The 15,185-nt window shown below is 36.9% G+C and overlaps 2 protein-coding genes across 2 annotated transcripts; both read right to left on the reverse strand.

Moving 5' to 3' along the window:
* Nucleotides 1–368: 368 nt before the first annotated feature.
* On the reverse strand, nt 369–3,794 carry si:dkey-197j19.5 (EF-hand calcium-binding domain-containing protein 12). The gene is made up of 7 exons (XM_051112460.1): nt 2,966–3,794; nt 2,037–2,177; nt 1,784–1,937; nt 1,216–1,295; nt 926–1,127; nt 702–810; nt 369–594 (listed from the first exon to the last, which is right to left on the reverse strand). The coding sequence occupies exons 1-7, from the start codon at nt 3,461–3,463 to the stop codon at nt 375–377; spliced, it is 1,404 nt and encodes a 467-aa protein (XP_050968417.1). The 5' UTR covers nt 3,464–3,794; the 3' UTR covers nt 369–374.
* A 115-nt stretch (nt 3,795–3,909) lies between these two features.
* uroc1 (urocanate hydratase 1) lies at nt 3,910–12,087 on the reverse strand. Its single transcript, XM_051112465.1, has 20 exons — nt 11,946–12,087; nt 11,735–11,865; nt 10,693–10,823; nt 10,501–10,594; nt 10,323–10,382; nt 10,091–10,223; nt 9,946–10,003; nt 8,960–9,026; nt 8,733–8,876; nt 7,469–7,557; nt 7,328–7,390; nt 7,071–7,250; nt 6,890–6,987; nt 6,341–6,413; nt 5,745–5,934; nt 5,301–5,399; nt 5,107–5,206; nt 4,904–4,985; nt 4,712–4,811; nt 3,910–4,629 (listed from the first exon to the last, which is right to left on the reverse strand). The coding sequence occupies exons 2-20, from the start codon at nt 11,858–11,860 to the stop codon at nt 4,489–4,491; spliced, it is 2,028 nt and encodes a 675-aa protein (XP_050968422.1). The 5' UTR covers nt 11,861–11,865; nt 11,946–12,087; the 3' UTR covers nt 3,910–4,488.
* Between the last annotated feature and the right edge of the window lie 3,098 nt (nt 12,088–15,185).

Genomic DNA, 15,185 nt, shown 5'->3' on the forward strand with positions numbered 1-15,185 from the left:
ACAGGTGTCCTGATCTATATCATCAAACAAATCACTCTGCTTTATACTTCCTAATGCAAATACCCTGGTGTCAGGAATACAGAAAACAGGAAAACAGAGCTCCATTCACACACCACACACAAGTTATTTGTACATTCATACTGTAAATAAAAAACAGTACTGAGAGAAAATGTTACATTTTAGTATTTATTTAATCAAGCATGACTGCTTCAGTTCACTCTGTCACAGATGAGAATATGCTGAGTGACAAAACAGACCTGTGTTGTTAAAAAATAGCAGCGCACCAAGTACTTCAGCATTTGCGTGCCGCCATCTAATGGTAGAAATTTGCTTTTTAGAAAGTCAAAACAACAATCCAGACATTTAAAGATGTTCTAGAGGGTGTATGTTTTACAAGCTTCTATGTCTCCAGAGGTTGAGTATCCTAAATGATTTACAGGCCAGTGTCCAGGACTTGGCACAGCAGTACGTTCAATACGCTGAAATAAAACCATTGCAGCAGAGCTTGTCATTACAGGCAGAAACAAGCGCACATGATCTTCCCTTCCTGGCCAGAAAGCATTAGGGTCCGCCCAGCAAACTGACTGCTTCTTCCTACAACACAGATGCAGACATAACCAAATTAAAAAATTTTATGTATCTTTGCTGAATAAAAAACTTTCCCGATTAATCTTTTTTTCCCTCGTTATACAGTAACTTACATCTCTTTGTGGCCCTTATGTCCTCCACCTTCAACTCTGGTTGTCCTGAAGTGACCTTTCCCTCCTAATCTGATGCTAGACAAGCTCATGTCACCAGGGAGCACCAGAACTTAGATAAAGAGACACTGTCAGGTTGTATTCCGCATTCATTTTACAATGGTTTACCATGCCATCTCTATATGTGGTTGTTAATGTGCAGTTTCTATATATTATATAAAACACACCTTTCTGTAGTGTAGCCTGGCTCACATTAAGACCTTGTCGTTGGCATTGCTCCAGTGTTTTTTGGTATTCTCTGAAAGAAAGTCTACTGAAACGATCCACTTCTCTGCCCACTGGGCCACTCAGAGAAGAAGGGCAAGAGGTCTTGCTGGCTGCCAGAACTCTCCGCATGATCACTAACACCTCCACATCCTGCAAGCCCTCCTAGAAATGTTTACAAGAGCTCAACATATTTTGATACTGTAATTCACATTAATTGTATACAAATAATAATAAGGATATGTTGCTGTACCTGGTCATCTTTCTCCTCTCCATGCACTGGAGGATGATGTCTTGACCCAATTGTTTTATCATAGTCTGCATTCCAATAAGCTAAACATAAATACACAATACTATATGATGTTACACTCTGAAAGCAATTCATCTTCATAATCACACATTTCCACATTGTCCCTCCCTTTACCCCAAGGTCAAGTTATACAATTGAGTCAAAAGTTTACATGCACCTTGCAGAATCTGCAAAATGTTCATTATTTTACCAAAGAGAGATCATACAAAACGCATGCTGATTTTTATTTAGTACTGACCTGAATAAGATTTTTCACACCAAAGATGTTTACATATAGTCCACAAGAGAAAATAATATAAAGAGAATTTATTAAATTACCCTGTTCAAAAGTTTACATACACTAAACAGTCCAGAACAGTCAAACTGCCTGCTGCTCTTCAGAAAAATCCTTTGGGTCCCAAAAATTCTTTGTTTTTTTTTTGTTTGTTTTTTTTTAGCATTTTTGTGTATTTGAACCCTTACCAGCAATGACTGTATGATTTTAAGATCCATCTTTTCACACTGAGCACACCTGGGTTTGATTGTTGTTCTTCCTTTTCCTGATACTTTCTGCTCCAGGCCTGAATACCAGCAGCCAGGTCTTCCACAGTTACTGAGTTTCCATTCTTACTTTTCAATAAGGACATCAGCACATTCAGACGCTCAGGTTGTATGAAGAAGCCTTCCTACAAACCAAAACATACAAAACAAACATTTTGTTTGTTGTCCTTACATCTGTGCAAAAACTGAACAATAAATGTACTGCCAAAGCTGAATATGCACACCTTCTTAAACAGAGCACAGAGGTCTACACGCTTTAATTTACCAGTCTCATTCCAGTCTAAGAGTTTGGAGAGGTTGCAGGCATCACACATGCGCACAAAGTTGTTCACTCCTTCAACTTCACGTCTGAGAGCCAGCGGAGACTACAATATAAAGACAAATTTGAAAGCCCTCCCAGAAATATATTTGGACAAAATATTTGGTGTACTATTCGGTTAGGAATATTTGGTTTGATACTTTGTTTCTAATGCAATAGAGTGTTTTCACATCAATCAGTGTCATCAATCAGCTAAACCGAATGAAGTTTGCATATTTTGCTGATTATTGCGGTTGAAAATGGTCAATTATTGTCATGTTTTGGGCTGTACTAAGTGGTCCAACCAGGAAAAACATCTGGAGTACTACAGACTGCCAAAAGTTATAACAAATCAAGATGAGTGCAAAAAAAACTCAAAAACCACAACAGGTGTTTTTGGTTGGCCAAACTTAACCAGGATTTCCAGGGCAAGAATCTTGACAACATTTGTGTTTGTACTTATCATTTTCAATCAGGTAGGTGAAATATTAGGCTAATTACATTATTTAATACTGCTCGTACATCTCTTTACCACCTATTAACTTTAGTTAGTCAAAATATTGCACCCTTTCCTGCTTACTAAGACCTTCTCTATATGAATTACCAGCTTCCACACATTTTTTCCGTGGTTTAGACAACAGGAACAAGCAGAACAACGTAATCAGTAGTACGTTAGTCGTGCAATCCATGCTGTTGTTTACATCCGAGTATCGCCAATTTGGCCGCACATCCGGGTAACTGACCAAATCGTGACGTAAGTGCAAACACTCTATTTATATTTTTAGTTGTGGCATTTCTAGAGACACTTAACATTGTCATCTAGTTTTCATTGTAAATGTCATGTTATGTTCCTACAGTAACCGAATCTGGTGGTGGTCGAACGAATCTTGTTTCTGTGAGGAGTGATGACATCCGCTTAGCTTTTCGGTCTTGTTCCATGACGGCAAACTCCAAGTCGGTCAGAATGGGTTTATTATGGAGCCACCTGCGTAGATCTCCCATCCCTTCTAGCGCTTCTCTTAACGCTTTCATGTCCCTGATACAGTCCGGGTGTTCCGCTGGCTTGTCTACAGGGAAACGCGAGTAGAACCCAGCAGCGCCTCTGTTTTCTGACGCAGGTATAGCAGGTCGAGCGTCAAGGTGTTTCGGCTGTGGTTGAGTTGATGTTTTCATCTTATCCATTATATGTTTCCTAAAGGCACTACCACTGCATTTTTGTGGTCCCAGCGAACCACATGCCAGTTGAAATAAGTACGTCTCTGTCAAATCTCGCTTTTTTAACCGCCTGAATTCCTCTTCCAGCGTCGGGTCTCCCAGTAAGCACTCCGTTCCCAATACTGGACTTTTTAGCATTGTTTAAAAAAAAGCTGTTCAAATAAAATTAAGCTAAATTGTAATATTTTTATTCAACGCCACTCACTTCTGTAAATGTAGCTGTGAAGTAACTAAAGTCTATGGGTGGTATGTTTACATGTGTATCCATGACATCCATTCTTCTTTCTCAAAGGTCAAAGCTTCTCTTGATTTTGACTCAAGACAGTCATGGACTGTACAGAAGCAGTTTTAAGTTTAATTAAATTATTTCAGAAACTATATTGTCAGTTGCATCTTAAATACTTCTACTGTTTGTAGACAAGACATGATACTACCAATGCCATTTAACTTACTATTGCAACACCAGTGTCAAAAATTAACCATGATATTTTAGTATTTGTCCACTTGCAACTTACTTTCAGGACCATTCTTACCTTTATGGAAGGTTATTATTTTATAACCATATAAAACACACATCAGGTTGCTCCTGTACCTCAAATACTTTATTTAAATCAATTCACTGAAACAAATTTAAAAACCAAACAACATAAACATAAAACGCAAAAGTAGCTGTAAATAATGCACTAGTTCAGGGTAATCTTAGACTTTTGTCTATGTAGAATTTACATTTTACAGTCTATCCACCTTATTTTTCCCATAAGAGTGTAAATTTAATGTGTCTGGCTTCTGGTCTCATTCGCTTCCAGCTATTTTTAGCTGTACAAAACAGCTTGTTTTGCTGTCTAATATTGCAAACTGGTGTGTCTTACCATATTATTTTAATGTATTATCTTAATTATGAACACACTGGTTCGTAGTGCAAACAGTTTTACTGCACTTGCATATTCTTCTTGTTACTTCCCTGAGGCGGCTTATGAACCGGAAGTCTAATACATTACGCACTGAAAAATAAAGTGGATATAAGCATTTCATTGTCCATTCTGATTGAATAGAATAGTACTTGTGTTACTTAACCTGATTTTTTTCTGGTAAGCGAATGTGTTCATAGAAACTCATTATGTTGCATTTTAATGCATAATCTTCTATTTCAGTCAGAGTTCAGTCTATCCCTGCAGTGCACGGTCCAGAATTTGATCTTCCTGTACTTGGTTGGGCATTGTGACTGTCAGCTGACGCTGGTCCTCCATGGTACGTTGAATTGTCTCATAAGCATTAGCGTTGCCAGACCAGCACCTCCGTGCAACCTAACAATATAGACATCAGTATTTATATATGTAACAGTATAATCAGTGTATACATACACAGTGTACACATAAAGATACTCACCCCATTAGAGACATCCCAGTTCAACATTAGTTTAGCTTTCTTCCCTGCCTCTTCAGAACCATCCAGAACCAATCCAAAACCACCATTCATCACTTCACCCCTAAAAATAAAAATAAGAGCCAATAATTGATGCACTACTGATGACTAACTAGCAATTACTAACACTATTAATCAACTGAAATCTCTACTTACCATCCAACTCCACCCCCATTGTGCAAAGCAACCCATGTGGCACCACGGAAAGCATCACCAACAAAGTTCTGCACTGCCATGTCTATAACAAATGCACAGACATAAAAATTATTTAAATAGGCTCTCTGAAATACTTCATTCTGATGTATAGTTAGTATAAGGACTATGAGTTCATTTGTATGCCTAGATGTGTCTGTTTGTACCTGCACAGAAGGCAGAGCCGTCATAAACATTAGAGGTCTCCCTGAAGGGGCTGTCTGTCCCGCTGACATCATGGTGGTCTCTACTGATGACTACTGGAGCCTGAGAGGGTAAAAACACCCAGTTGCACTAGTATGTTGCAAAGTGTGTATTAATGAACTATAATTAAATGAGTGCCATAGTATGCACACTTTACCGAGACTCTGCCCTTAGCAATGGCTTGGTTTATGGCCAAAGCGATGGATACTCTTCCTTGTTGATCCGAATAGAGAATACGAGCCTGCGAACCCACAACCTAAACACACAACTCAGCCTTACTATGTATATTGCAACCTGAACACACAAAACATTGTTATAACACACAACCTAAAAGATCAAGTACATTTTAAAATAAATAGTGCCTTTAAAACATATGATTAAAATCATAATTTTATGCATAATTTTTATGACTGAATACCTTAATTTTGACTGACTATGATACAATGGCGTAATTAAGTGTTTGCTTCTGTGTTATGCCGCATCTACATCACTAGATGTCAGTATAAGTTCAGAATCGATCCGTAAATAAATGGATGTAACTACAAAATGAGTATGAAAAACAAGGTGTGGTGATTGAGAATTGGTCGTCTCTGACTCATACCATCTTGTGTTTCCCAGCTTCACGGATCCAGCGGATGTTGTCAGCATACTGCTGTCGGACACGTTCGGTTACTGTGGAACTTATCTCTTCTAGTACAGCAGTGACGATTGCGTCCGTCTCAGCTAGGTCAGCAGGGTCACCAGATGTACAGACCCAACGAAATGGTCCAAAACCCAGAGAAAAAATATCTCTATAGGAAGGGCCAAATATTAAAGGGTTGGTTTACCCAAAAATGAAAATTCTGTCATTAATTACTCACCCTCCTGGTGTTCCAAACCCATAGGGCCTTCATTCATCTTTGGGACACAAATTAAGATATTTTTGATGAAATCCGAGAGCTTTCTGCTTAGACAGGGACGCAACGCAACGTTCAAGGCCCAGAAGGGTAATAAGGTCAGAACACTCTTGGATTTCATCAAAAATATCTTAATTTGTGTTCTGAAGATGAACGAAGGTCTTACGGGTTTGGCACAACATGAGGGTGAGTAATTAATGATTTTTTAGAATTTTCATTTTTGCGTGAACTATCCATTTAAAACTAGTCTGTGAGTGTATGTAGTACATATATGTGTGTAAGTATGCGAGTGGTCACTTACCCCATTATGTGTTGGACATATGAGGGATATTTAAACTCAGTAGCCCCTCCCCCTTTCTTCTCTACCTCCGCACCTTGAAGACACAGAAGAACATGTTTACTGATGCGCCTTTTGTCTTGAACTGATTTGTTTGAGGTTACCTATGCATATTTTGATATTAAAAGGTTTTGTTATATGGCTAAAATACTTAATACCCACTGGATAATAATTACATTTTAAGTCAAATTTCTATAGAAGGTTGCTTCTGCCACAGCATAAAAAAATAAATAAATAATTGTGACTTACCATCTCATCTCAGAATTCTCAGATCTGAGACTTTTTCTCAGAATTGCAAGATATACATTGAGAATTGCAAGATATAAACTTGTGATTCTGCTTTTTTTTTAATTTCTGACTGAGTTCTGAAAAAGTTGGATTTGTGGTATATATAAAAGGGAAGAATTGTGAGATAAAATTTATTTATTTTCTCCTTCTCACTAAAAAAATAATTCATAACTCATTTATTTATTTGGTAAATAGCCATGTATAGGCAGCTGACTCTTTACTTGCCTGCTCTCTGAGCTTCTAAGAGAAAAGCATTGCCGTAGTCCCAGAAGAACATCCCTGCATCAGACAGTTTATTGATGGCTGCCACCTGCCTGCGAAGACTACACAAGGGAGTCACAGCTTATGTAGTTTTAAATAACTTTTAGTTATTTGTGACACTCACATTAGGGATTTTGGTGTGTACCTTTCATGTACTAGAGTTTTGAAGCGATCAGGGTCGGTGTTCATGAGCTGATTGGCTTGTCTGAAGGTGAGCTGCATTGGGTAATATCCTCCACTGAATGGATTATGCAGTGATGTCTGATCAGAACCCAAATCAACCAACAACTCTCCTGTCTTCTTATACTCCAGGTAAAGACTCTCCCTGAAACATATTGCACTTATAATTTACTAAAAAACATTGTAAATCGTAGCAAATAGAATGTGAAGAACACAACTTACCAGAGGGCCACAACGTTGCCATGGTAACCTAAACTCAAGGCCATCTTTGCCTTTCTGGCCTCCCTATAAGATTAAGCATAGGTTAAAGATATGTCTGTGTGTTTCAATGTGTTTCTATGTATGTTTTCTTGCATACTGTACCTGATGCGTTGGATGCAGTGGCTCAGGTCACTAGTTATCTCCATCAGCCAGCCCTGCTCATGTCTTTTCTTTAGGGCAGCTTCATCAACCTGCAGAGGTCAGTTATGACTGGGCATTTAAGGTTTTTCACATGTGGACCGTTTTAGGGGCTGAGGGTGTATGGACTTGAATGTGAAGAATGCAAACGATTTCAAGCAATTTGAGTCACTTTGCTATAATATTTTGACTAAGGTTGCTATAAATCTGTGCTGTGGTTCTCTTATAATGTAAGTTCTGAAGGCAAACCATAGCGGGTATTTGACATCAGTTTTATGGAAATTATTGATTGAGGGACACATCTTAAAACTGTTTACAAATATACATGAAAACTGAAATGGACCACAACTAAAATTAACCGAAATTAGACATGTATCTACTTTTATGGCCAGGAAAAGTGTGAATGAAAAAACATTTAAATTTAAGTTTAGTTCTTTAAAATATGAAAACACACTTAAAGTCCCCCTGTAGTGAAAAATCAAGATTTTTATGTTGTTTATTTGTCTATGTTGTGTTTTTAATATGCTTTTCAAACCATGTGCCAGTCTATTAATCAAAACCATTAGTAAGTATTTTCTCTTTAAAACTGTAGTTTCCCAAAGGCTGTCCCAGAAATGCGGTTTGAAACAGCCTTTTTTTGGCTACGTCACAAACTTTAGTAATTAATCATGTAAAAGGATAGATTCCTATCATTAGCTTGCAAAATATACCAATAGGATTATCAGCACAAATCCAAATATTAAATAAAGCACAACATCGTCAAGTAAGTAATTTTAACAAATGTTACAGTATCCACTGTAGTTGTCCGCTAGTAAAAACATAGTTTTATCAGTCATTATCCGTGTTTCTCCATTATATCGTGTTTACTACGGTACAGTTAGTGGATCACGGGGCTGGTGTGACTGTGTGGGGGCGGGGCTAATTTGCATATTCATAGATCCACGTATAGTAAATGAGGCAAGGGGGTAGAGTTACATTAAAGCATGAGAATGTTTTAAGGCATGAGAACATTATTTTCACAAGAAAAAACATTTTGATGATCAAAGATCAGTTTTAAGGGATAACAGTTTTGACTACAGGGGGACTTTAAGTTATACACTAAATCGGAACAATTTTTTCGTCAATCTAAGCTAGTCATGCATTGATTGATAAGCAAATTTGCTTTTAACAAAATACTGACTGGCTAGAAATATATAATAATAGTGAGCATTTACTTAAATCATCTAACCTCTGCAATGACCCCAATACAGCCAACAATGACTGCTGCCTTTGCTTGTGCTCCGCTCATGCCACCCAGACCAGATGTCACAAACACGCGACCCCTCAGGTCACCCGAGCCCAAGTATCTCCTACCTGCATTAAGTACTGTCAACTATATACACAAAGAATACTTGTTTAGGACTGTTTTTTAATGTTTCCATTTGATAAAACATTTTTAATAGATGCTTTTGTTACCGTGGTGCCGTGGACGATGCCCTGAGGGCCGATGTAACAGTAACTTCCAGCAGTCATCTGCCCATACCTGAGCATAAACACAGAGGAACATACACACTAGACAGTACCGACTTTACTATCATCCAGTTGTTCAAGGATGCATTATATTGATTAAAAGTGACAGCAAAAACATTTATAATGCATTTCACATAAAAGCTGATATTTGAAACTTTCTGTTCAAAAAAGAATCCTGAAGAAATTATCAATTATAATAAGAAGAAATGTTTCTTAAAGGGATAGTTCACCCAAAAATGGAAATTCTGTCATTAATTACTCACCCTCCTGTTGTTCTAAACCTGTAAGACCTTCGTTCATCTTCGCAAACACAAATGAAGATATTTTTGATGAAATCCGAGAGGTTTCTGACCCTCCATAGACAGCAACGCAACTGACGCATTCAAGGGCCAGAAAGGAATTGTTAAATAAAGTCGTTATTTTTCTTTTCTTTGCGCACAAAAAGTATTCTCATAAAATCTTCATAAAATGATGTCACATGGACTATTTTATCAATGTCCTTACTGCCTTTCTGGGCCTTGAATGTGGTAGTTTCATTGAGTCAGAAAGTTCTTGGATTTTATCAAAATATATTAATTTGTGTTGCCAAGATGAACAAAGGTCTTACGGGTTTGGAACAACATGAGGGTGAGTAATTAATGATAGAATTTTTGGGTGAACTATCAATTTAAACACATTTAAGTAATGGCTACTGCAAAAAAAAATCAGCTTTGAAAAATATTACATGTTAAAATATATAAAAATAGAAAACAAATACTTAAAATTGCGATAATAATTGACAATGTTACTGTTTTACCATATTTTTCATGAAGATAGACTTTTAGACTTTTAAAAGAATCTCATCAACCTCAAACATTTGAATAGTAGTGTACATATGCAAATTTTCTAAAAGAGACTAGTTAAATTGTTAATAGATTTTGGTGAAATCTCACATTGTAATGCCCATAGCAAACATCTTCTCATATTCCTCTCTGGAAGAATAGTTCGGGAATGACCTGAAACAAAGCAGGAAGATAAAGAGATGCAGCCTTATAGGTAATTATAACCCATAATCATGCATAAAGGCCTGTGTGTATGTTACCATGCCATTTGTGATAACACAGCGTGGAGAAGAAGGGAGGCTGGGAAAGAGACCCAATGGATGACCACTGTACATCACAAGGGTCTGCTCTTCAGTCATGGTGCTCAGATAGTGAAATACCAACCAGAACTACGTATAACATACATAAACACAGTAAGGTGTATATTTAGGTGTATAAAGTATATATATACTTTTTTATATTACAGTTACATAAATATATAAACCTACCTGCGCCCAGTTGCTGAACACCTGTCCGTTTCCTCCATATGTGACAAGCTCTTGTGGGAACTGAGAGCAGACAAGCATTAAAATGACAGTATTTAGAGAGACAGTACTTACACCATAAAATATTATCTCAACCTCCCAGCCATTTCTGGATGAGTAGATATTACATGTGAAAATGTACCTGTGCTACAGCAGGATCCAGATTGTTCATTATCATAAGCATGATGGAAGCCGCTTGTCTTGTTCTGCATGGGTACTGATCAATATGATAGGCTCTATAACATACAGTCACAGATACGGTATGAAATGCCATAGTCAAGACAGTGTATTAATACATTTGTCCATGTATGCTGTGCGACTGCTTATGTTGTACCTCATACGTAGTGCAGGACAAAAACGGTACATGTAAATATGTCCATACTGTCTGAGCTCCTGCGCAAACTCTGTAGCCAGAGTCGCATGCAGATTTGGAGGAAAGTATCTCAAAGCATTCCTCAAAGCCAGCTAGAGAGACAGAGAAAAAGACTATGACAGAAACCAAGGACAAGAGAGTTCAGTAGAGATTAACTGAGTAATCATGATGCAATCAAGTTACTAAATGTTTTGGTCTCTGTCCCTCATCCCCCAATTCACTGAGTGTTCGTTCTGTTCTCTCTTACAAAATTCAGACTCTTATCTTCTCTAATGATTGACAGGGCTCACGCTGTGGAACGATTTGGAAGGTTTTGTATTTTTAACCACTGCTGATGCACTTTATGCACTTTGCTGCATAATATTTTTGTGCAAACCATGCTCGATTTTTTGTTTCAGTATTCCTTATAAAATAGAAAGTTTAGAATATTTGTTGTGACAATGATTAAAAAATGAATTCAATGTGTCCTGGCTGAATAAACTTTTAAGAATCTGTCACAGAGGTGCAGTTGAGGTTTGGGAATTTGCAAAATGTTAATTGTTTTACCAAAATAAGAGGGATCATATAAAATGCATGGTATTTTTAATTTAGTATTGACCTGAATAAAATATTTCACATAAAAGATGTTTACATATAGTCCACAAGAGAAAATAATATTTGAATTTATAAAAATGTCCCCATTCAAAAGTTTACATACACTTGATTCTTAATACTGCGTTGTTACCTAAATAATCCACAGCTGTTTATTTTTGTTTAGTGATCGTTGTTTATGAGTCCCTTGTTTGTCCTGAACAGTTAAACTGCCCACTGTTCTTCAGAACAGTACCTCAAATCTTACTCGTTACATTAATGATGCTTTTTTTATGGTCATTTTTTGGTTTGGTCCCCATGCACTGTCATTGAAAGCAGATTGGAGACTGCTCAGTATAATTTATTACATTTTCAATTATTATAAATGACCAAATAATCGAACATTAGATGTCACAGAGGTATATCGACCCACCCGTTCTTCTGCTGGGGTGAGGTTTGGAGTGCGGACAGGTGCATGAGGTATGCTGGGGTCTCTGCCACGGTTTGGTGGAAGCGGATCAAGGGGCAATCCGGCACAGATCTCCTTCAGGCTGGACATCACTCCTGTATTCACAGAGAAGATACAAAGATATGAAAATAGCAGATATACATTTAAAATATATCTCTGTGAGGTTTATACTTACAAGTTCTCTCAGGATTTGTCTGTCATTCACAGAAAGAATTTCAAAAGGTTTATATGAACACTGCCCTGCTGACCATCTAGCCTCCTCCCCATCACTCCATTGGTCAGTTTACTTGGTTTTCCCTCTAGTCTCATCCAATAAGAAACTTCAGATACCACTGTCAGGCAATTATTGAACAAGCCGAACATGATATGGCACTTTAACAAAAACATAAAAACAACACCCCCCCCCCCCCATCTCAGAACAACAATCAATTTCATTTTAATGACCTTGGATGATTGACTCAAAAGCACTGAAAAATTTTTCCATGTGCAACACTAGCTGTCAAAACATATTATTCAAGAAACTTCATACCTGCACTCTTTTTTTTTTTATAACAATCATTACACATGACTTTTGTTTAATCTGTTATGTGGAATATGGATGTTGGACAGCGTGTTTTGAATCAAAGATTTTACATTTCAACTTTTTATGTAATTTCACACTTTTGGACCCACTGCGGAAGGTGATTCATTAACCTCCCTTAAATTACTTGGATACTGTTTGACTAAAGTGACACACAATTATATTAATATAAATGGTCAAACAATATCTCTGCTGAAAAAAACAGCTAAAACCAGCCTAAACTGGTTGGCTGGTCTTAGCTGCCCACACGGAAATAACCTATATAAACATATATGTTTTAATATAGGTTTTGATATAGGTTTTTAATATATGTGACATATATAAAATTGGCCGTTTTCCTATATTATATGTACATATATATGTACATATAATATATATAAACCTATATCAAAACCTATATTAAAACATATATGTTTATATAGGTTATTTCCGTGTGGGTAAATTCCATAACATGCCAATTACATGTGATACCAATTTCACGTGTTCGCACATAAGTTTTTTTTTTTTTTTTTTTTTTTTTTTAGTTAGTTCTTAGTTATTGCCTTGATAATAGAAAATATGAGCTAGGCATCATGTATGACAGTTGCCAAAGTGAGACATGAGCTAAAATGACCAGATCCTGCCATGAGCTATATAGGAGACATATCTTGTATGTACATATAGGGCTTTTTTGTGGATATAAAGAAGCAATACAGGAGACCTATATGGCCTGTATATGCACATATATGCACCTCAATTTTGCCTATATGTGGCATATATACGCATATATGCAGCATATATATTATCATATATGTGCATATATACTGCATATAGGTTTCATATATGCGCATATATCCTCATATAGGTTCTTTCCATGTGGGTGGTTTAAGCTGGAAGTAGCTGGTTTTAGCTGGTCTCCCAGCCTGGCTAGGCTGGTCAGGCTGGTTTTAACTGGTCGTTTCAGCTGGCTTGCTGAACTACCTATAGTAGACTGATATGAAAATTATGTGTGTGGGGGCGGGGGGGGGAAAAATACATTACCAAGAGTCAAGTAGTCAGACATTTGACAATCATAAATACTGATGTAAACACACAGGGAAAATGTGTACCAGACACTTCGCAGATGCAAACAGGGTAAAAACTGTTATATGTTCTAATTAAAAGATACTTAACATTGGCCAGCCACATATCATGTTGTTTATTACTTGTCAGAGCTGATGAAACCAGAGATTTGTGCCAAAAAAACAAATAATCCACACATAAGATGAAATCAACAGATGCCAGGAGTATTTGATGAAGCCTGTGTGCATGTTAACTCTAACTGCATAGAGATTTTCATGGAGGAAATTAATAAACATCCTGCTAATTTTTCTAACTTGCTCCGAATTGCACTACTGCTCAAACACAGCTAGTTTTATCCAGTCCCAGTTCCAGAATTAAATACAGAGGGTGCTTCAGAAGCCTCAATGCACAGCGTTGAGGAAAGTTACTTTTTAAAAGTAATGCATTACAATATTGCGTTATAATAATAATTGGGTAATTCCATGCAAAGGTCAACCTTACCATTAAAAAAAGTTTTTACCAAAGGTTTTTACAATACTGATAGCACAGATGTCAACATTTGGTCAACATTATTCATGTGAGGTCTGCCTTAAAGTTGTTAAAGCAGTTTTTTTTATTATTATTGTTTTTAGTGCCTGATTTTCCATTTGTTGGGTATTATTGCATCTGGTTTATGCATTTTATTTCACAGAAATCCTACAAAGTATGTAGTCTCTCAAAAAGTCTTTTTTGTCACATCCATAACACATGATTTTTTCCCTTTTTTAACATAGAAAACTTGTGCATAGACTGATATTTTTCTAATGCACATCCATAACGCTGGAATTGCCCAATAATAATATTATTATTATAATAACTGTGCTACTTACTTTTTATGAAAAGTAACACATTATGTTACTCTTCTCTTGCATTACTTTTTCTTACCTGGGCTCGACTTGCTTATTTATTAATAATAACAGAAAACCCAAAGTTATATTTTTGGTGACTGGACTGGACTGGAAAGCCGACTGGAAAGCCTCAGGGTGAAGGAAGTGCCTTTGGTCTGCACTTAACTCTCAGTTTCTCTGAGGGGACAGGAGAGCTGTCAGTGAACAAATAGGAAAACAAAGTAACCTGCTTTACTTATTTGGAAAAAGTAACTTTAGCCTAACTGATTTTTTTTTCTCGTAAATTTAAAAGTAATGCGTTACTTTACTAGTTACTTGAAAAAGTTATCTGTAACTCGCGTTACCATATGCATTACCCCCAACACTGTCAATGCACATATATACACATATATTTTTGTCCCGTCATTCGCTATTTCGATTGTGAATACCGCATAAATAGGCGGATGTCATTCCCGAAACTTTGCAAAGTGTATGTGGCCGAAAAATAAAAATTTTATACAAATTATAAACGGATTATAGCCTAGAAAGCGCACAAAGAGTACTCCCTTCATAATTACTAAGCTGTCCCTCGTCTTAATTGCCATCTCATTCATTTTTGTTACAGTGAGAGGTGACAAAAATAAACCTTTTGCTTCTCGCCAGAGCGCAAACACACATATGCCACTGGATAGTTTGCCAAATCTGTTTTGCAATATGATAATCAATAGATTAGATAATATCTGGAGGTTTTTTGTGGGTGCTCAGCCGTTGCCAATGTTCACAGCATCCAAAAATCAAATTTGAACAGGCCGAAATGTTTTGAAATCCCTTGCACCCTACCTGATTGAAATAATAGTCTTTAACTCTGCCTGTGTCACTTCGGCAGCTTACCTGCCGCTAGGACTGGGAGTCGATTCCAAAAAAGAAT

This window comes from Labeo rohita, chromosome 6 (assembly GCF_022985175.1).
Source record: "Labeo rohita strain BAU-BD-2019 chromosome 6, IGBB_LRoh.1.0, whole genome shotgun sequence".
Lineage (NCBI taxonomy): Eukaryota > Metazoa > Chordata > Actinopteri > Cypriniformes > Cyprinidae > Labeo > Labeo rohita.

What these genes read in the sequence shown, in the direction of transcription:
- si:dkey-197j19.5 (XM_051112460.1), bottom strand. Translation starts at nt 3,463, where the DNA reads ATGCTAAAAAGTCCAGTATTGGGAACGGAGTGCTTACTGGGAGACCCG. An exon ending in AGAACAACAATCAAACCCAG is followed by an intron (nt 1,296 to 1,783) that starts GTGTGCTCAGTG and finishes ATTTATGTTTAG; the next exon opens with CTTATTGGAATGCAGACTAT. An exon ending in GAGAGGAGAAAGATGACCAG is followed by an intron (nt 1,128 to 1,215) that starts GTACAGCAACAT and finishes AAACATTTCTAG; the next exon opens with GAGGGCTTGCAGGATGTGGA.
- uroc1 (XM_051112465.1), bottom strand. Translation starts at nt 11,860, where the DNA reads ATGTCCAGCCTGAAGGAGATCTGTGCCGGATTGCCCCTTGATCCGCTT. An exon ending in GCATCGTCCACGGCACCACG is followed by an intron (nt 8,877 to 8,959) that starts GTAACAAAAGCA and finishes TTGTGTATATAG; the next exon opens with TTGACAGTACTTAATGCAGG. An exon ending in AAGCTGGGAAACACAAGATG is followed by an intron (nt 5,400 to 5,744) that starts GTATGAGTCAGA and finishes TTGTGTGTTTAG; the next exon opens with GTTGTGGGTTCGCAGGCTCG.